The 6,118-nt window shown below is 41.7% G+C and overlaps 1 protein-coding gene across 5 annotated transcripts in view; it reads right to left on the bottom strand.

Moving 5' to 3' along the window:
- The window catches only part of LOC132470603 (contactin-4-like), a 104,303-nt gene that overhangs the window by 5,323 nt on the left and 92,862 nt on the right, over positions 1-6,118 (bottom strand). For 2 of the 5 annotated variants that reach the window (XM_060069340.1, XM_060069339.1), the window contains exons 15-17: positions 4,252-4,422; positions 3,035-3,105; positions 773-1,007 (exon numbers count right to left, since the gene is read on the bottom strand). In XM_060069340.1, the coding sequence (XP_059925323.1) occupies positions 773-1,007; positions 3,035-3,105; positions 4,252-4,422 (477 nt within the window). The remainder of the gene's footprint in view (positions 1-772; positions 1,008-3,034; positions 3,106-4,251; positions 4,423-6,118) is intronic. The other 3 variants (XM_060069343.1, XM_060069342.1, XM_060069341.1) reach the window with 2 other exon arrangements.

The raw sequence follows: 6,118 nt of genomic DNA, 5'->3' as shown, positions 1-6,118 counted from the left end.
CTGGCGATCCACAAAAAAGAAAGGGACATCCAGTTCAGTCCAAAACCAAAACTAGCGGTTTTTTTTGCTTTCTCCTTACTCTCCGAATACTTGATGTTTTTTTTGCATTAAAATTCAGTGGAACAGCAGCACACCACAAAGTGAGATGGAGACGTGTGTCAAATGGGTTTTTTCTCCTCTCAAATAAAAATAACATTATTTTTGCCATTGTATGCCCCCGCGATAAAGTATAGTTATGACCTGCGACGGCGTGAAAAGCTCTGAAGCTAACTCTTGAGTTTTACTGACAATGTGAATGTATAGGGTATTATATAACCCTACATACGTCCAACTGCGTGACCTCTACACCTGCTTTTCATTCAGCCAGCGCTGAATGAAAAGCAGGTATCAAACCCAGAAACACAACGCAAACTTTAACCACTAGATAGGAGGCGCAAAATGTTATCTCAAAGTTGATACAAATGTTATGAAATCTTAACTATAATCTTGTACTTTAGCCTATTTGTTAGTAAATCACATTTACAGTCAGATTTATATCTCTACACTTTTTTGGTGTGCTATTATATTTACTGCATAAAAGCATTTTCAATTGTAACCTGTTACCAAATCATCATTCATTTGGCTAACGCACTTAATCAAGAACACTATGTCAATTAGAATGTGGATAGTCCCGCCCCCCCTCTGACGAGCACAATCAAACCGTTGAGGCACCCCCCTGCCCAGCCAGACCCTCCCCCTGCTCCCCCCCCTCCCTCCCTCCCGACCGACCTACCGTCCTCCGCTGAGTAGATGGTGCTGACGGGTCCGAAGGGGCCCTCGCCCACGTTGTTATACACGCCCACCTTGACGTGGAAGGGGGAGAAGGGCTGGATGCTCTCGTTCTTGAAGACATAGCGGGAGGCCTCCGGGGAGGGCACGGCCGCCTGCATCCAGCCCGTAGCGCCGTGAGGGCGGAAGGCCACCACGTAGCCGAACCCGGGGCCGTTCTGGAGCTCCTCCGGCACGGGCTGCGCACACACACATACACACACATGGATATATATATGAAGATATATATTTACAGACAAACACACACAAACACACACACACACACACACACACACACACACACACACACACACACACACACACACACACACACACACACACACACACACACACACACACACACTGATATATAAAGATATATATTTACAGACAAACACACACAAACACACACACACACACACACACACACAGACACACACACACACACACACACACACACACACACACACACACACACACACACACACACACACACACACACACACACACACATATATATTTATATAAAGATATGTATGTATTTGATATTTACAGACAAACACAGAAACACATAACAATAAGTACAAACACACACAGACACACACACTCACACACACACACATGGATATATATATATATATATATATATATATATATATATATATATATATATATATATCCATGTGTGTGTGTGAGTGTGTGTGTCTGTGTGTGTTTGTATATATATAATATATATATATATATATATATATAAAGATATTTACAGATAGACAATGACAAACACAGACACAAACATAACAATACGCACAAACACATAAACACACACACACACACACAGGAATATGCATAAAAATAGACAGACAGGCACAAACCCATAACAATACGTACAAACACACACACACACATTCATACATGAATATATCTATAAATATAGATATTGACAGACAGACAGACACACACAAATACACACATACACACACACACACACACACGCATGCATGTGTGTGCACGTAGACACTGTGGTGGTGCTGCGTGTCCATTAGCAGCACAATGCCCTGAGCATGATCCCTGCACTCTACCTCCCAACGCATTACCTTTGCTATTGTTCAGACCAGCAGAAAACCTTAGTGTCCATCATATATTTATAGACACCGCTTTTTATACATAAACCTCCTCCTTCATACCTTGCCTCTCCTGACCCTTTAAAACATAGATGCTTTTATATAGAAACAAAAACAAACAGTCCCACCTTTAGGGCTTGGCCGTTGCGGGTTCAGAAGAGACAGCAGACCACTGAACAAATAACCCTCTCTCTCTGTCTCTCTTTCTTTCACTTTGTTTCTCTCTGTCTCTCTGTCTTTCTCTTGCTCTCTGTCTCTATGTCTGTCTCGCTCCCTCTCAGACTTTTTCTCATTATTCTTTTCTCGTCATTCTCTTTCTTGCTATCTTTCTCTCTGTCCCTTTTTCTCTCTCTCTCTGCCTTTCTCTCACTCTCTCAGACTCTGGCTCTAAGTGCCAATTAAAGCCATCAAAACACAACCCGCTATCACATCAAATGGAAAAGTGACTGAAGTGGCTCAGAGTCTACGGGAAAATTAACACTTCGTTAAGCACAAGTTAGACTTTAATTGAACTTGGGCATGCTGAAAACGAGAATCAACATTCGTTCGGATAAATTGTCCACAACAGGGGGTCGATGATTTCAGGCAGAATGATAATAATCTTTTTTGAGCTTTATGTTGATTAATGGCAGGGTGTTTTTTTGTGGAAAGAACGACACTATAAAGAAAAAGGGAAGAACGATAACAAGAGAGAAAGAGAGAGAGTTGGAAAAAGAGCGAGCACACTGTAATCTATTAAAAAGCAGTTGCTTGGGCTTGGGAAGAAACCATTCCACGTTAATTATCTCATTGAATCCTCAAATGGAATTTTGTTCCCTTTCCCCTCCTTCCTCCCTCCCACATAGCCCTCCCCCCGGGGTGACAGCGGCAGTTATTGCCTCTGTGTTCTCGGAAGAAAAAGGTTAACTTATACGTTCAAAGAGTAGGGGGAGCTGTCATGAATGTATCAAGGCCTTGAGTGGTTGCAAGGATAAAGTTGATGAGGATGAAGATGGTGATGATGATGATGATGATGATGGTGATGGTTATGATAATGATGGTGATCATGATGGTGATTGTGGTGGTGCTGGGGGTGGAGGCATGGGGGGAGGGTGTGAGCTGCTTACCTCCCATGTGATGACTAACTCGGAGCGACTGCCGCCTCCACCGCTCACATTAGCTGGCGTGACCCTCGGAGCTGGAGGGGGGGGGGGGGGGGGCAGGGAGGCGCTATTAATGACAGCATAGCTGGGGACTGTTCAGGTTTAATCAGAATGATGAATCGATTAATCCTAATCTAGGTTTTAATATCAAAATGATGACTTGAAACATTTCAATAAAAAGAGAGGATCTAACAATCTAACACAACAAGAAAACCAACTGAAATTAGGTAATAATTAGCCTTTTTGGCTGTTGTTTGTGAGTAGTAACTGTATAATAGAATTTTGAAATTGTACAATATATATTTTTTTTTATTATGAATTCTAAATAATTAAAAACACTTTAATTTAACGAATGAATCAAAGTAACTAAATCTGAAACAAAGCCAGAAATAAGAATAATTTGTCTTTGTTCTTGCCATTACTAGAATCTGACTTAATTGTAGGGGAAATAAGTGGTCGTGGGAACAAACGAAAATCAGGGATTGATTGAAGGAAACCAAAGAAAAAAGACAAAGAAAAAACATCACATAATGGTGTGACATTAATTTGCCTTGGTTCTTTCTGTCGTATTTTTGATAGTGCCTTCAGAAAAATTTGAACAATACAATCGGTGATGGAATGAATATAAGCTCAAAAAGAAACCCAAAAGACAAAAGTCACAACACATGAACAAACACTTATTTCTTTCTATCGTTTCTCCGTAGTGTCTTTCTCAGTGATTGAAAGAATAAAACAGAAGCATGACGTTCATTTTCCATTGTGCGAAACCCAATGGCGTGTTTTGATTGTGACTTCCGAATTGTAATAAACAATTAAAGAAAGTACAAAAAAAATCAATGACGGATTGAATGAAACCTTGAATGAAAGCCAAATGAAACCACCCAGAAACTAAGCTCAGAAGTTTGCATGAATTTGCGCTTTTATTTTTTTGCCATTTATCGGTAGTGAATAAACAGTAGGGGTAATAAGGGCTAGTCTAAGGGCTAAATCGAAACATTATTGAAAAATATATTGAATGAAAACAAACACCCAAAAAACAAAGGGGGAAGTACATAAATTGGCCTTTATGCTGGCTGGTCCTGTTTGTTTTGACTCAAAAACTAAAAATCAATGCTTGAAAGAATGAACCCTAAAAGCCCAAGAAACCAAAAGCTGAAAGCAGAAGTAAGACATGGATTTGCCTTTGTTCTTGCAGTACGTACAGGTCTCCTTTGTCCTGGCTTGTTTGGAGGGCTTGCTGGGCTCCCCCGTGCCCACCGCATTGCTGCCCAGCACCCGGAACTCATACTCCACCCAGGGGTTCAGCTCTGTGACTGTGGCGGTCAGCTGGCGACCCCCCACCGACTCTGGAACTGGCCGACGGGCACACGCACACACACACACACACACACACACACACACACACACACACACACACACACACACACACACACACACACACACACACACACACACACACACACACACACACACACACACACACACACACACAAACACAGGCACACACACACACACAGGCACCACAAGCAGACATAAACACACACACACACACACACACACACACACACACACACACACACACACACACACACACACACACACACACACACACACACACACACACACACACACACACACACACACACACACACAGATGTACTCATACACATGCCCACAAACACCTCAGCACACACACATATACAAACGCACACACATACAGGCACGCCCCCACGCAATCATGCATGAAGCCCCCCCACACACACACACAGACACACAAAAGTGCATTTCGTCAGCATCTACATACTGTGTGTCAACAGATTTTGTTCGCGCTGCTACATGTCAACTTAGTGTCAACAGTTTAACACCGCTGTTTGCTGGGTGGGCGGTCCTGAGTGGGCTAGGGGTGTACCCCAGGTGGGCGGGACACAAGGACACTAGAGACTCACACAAGGACACTTAGTTCAGACACAAAAACGTACACACACACACACAAACACATTCAGACTCCAAAGACGAAAGCAAAGGCAAATTCAAGAACTAAACAAACATAAAAATACATCCAAAAACCCGTAGGCGATTTTAATATGGACCAATTCCAGGTCTAATGTGTCTTTGGTTCTGTTAAGGGACGGCCTTAGCGATCGATCAGTGCATTGCCTCAGTGTTTTCTAATATTATGTTTTGCTGTTAAGTTATTAGAAGTTATTAAGTTATTCGAGGGAGGATGCTATGTGTGCCAGCCGGTCCATTTTTGTTACACGCGAGTAAAAGATGAAAGCACACACTGCAGAAATACAAGACTCTGGAAGGACATGTTAGAGCCATAACCGATTTTTGATTTGATTTGATTTAACACTTACTTGCAAAGCAGAGCCCGATGTCAAAACAAGTACATTACCGTGTACTTCATTTAACTCAATAAGCCAATGGAACAAGAACTACCGCACTGTGGGCCTTCCACACATGAACACAGCTCAGCACTGCATTCAAGAGCCTTAAAACGAAACCTCAAAGACTTGTCCCTGATATCAACAATGGATTATTTTAAAATGATAAATGTTGCATCTCTTTTTTATTAGGTGAACCAGGACAGGTAACCCATAGTGTTTTTATTTATTCCCAAACATCGGTGAAGATTCAAGAGGTTCTAGACGTTTGATGTCAAGGGGGATGGTTTGACTGTTCTTGAATGGTATTCATTAAAGGCAATGGTTCAGAGGTGTATCTTTAACTCAATTATGGCTTGTTTTAAGTACTACTGCATTTACTGTTTTGTACTTTTTCTGTAGGAAAAGGAAAAGGAGAAAGCATGTTCCTTCCTGGCTCATTTGTAAATATCTGTTTGGCTGTCTGATGCTACATCAATATAGTGGGACTGGAAAAAGTATTATTGAATTGCTTTGTGCTGTGCATTACTCATTAAACAGTTGTCTTGCAGTTACCTGTGTTTAATCCATTCAATCCATATGTGGTGCCCTCTTTAAACAGCCTCATCAAATCTATAGAGAATGTGTACTTGGCCCAAAAGGGGATTACAGACATCATTCA

The sequence above is a fragment of the Gadus macrocephalus genome, chromosome 13 (assembly GCF_031168955.1).
Source record: "Gadus macrocephalus chromosome 13, ASM3116895v1".
NCBI classification, from domain to species: domain Eukaryota; kingdom Metazoa; phylum Chordata; class Actinopteri; order Gadiformes; family Gadidae; genus Gadus; species Gadus macrocephalus.
This window is presented reverse-complemented; position numbering and strand designations above follow the sequence as displayed.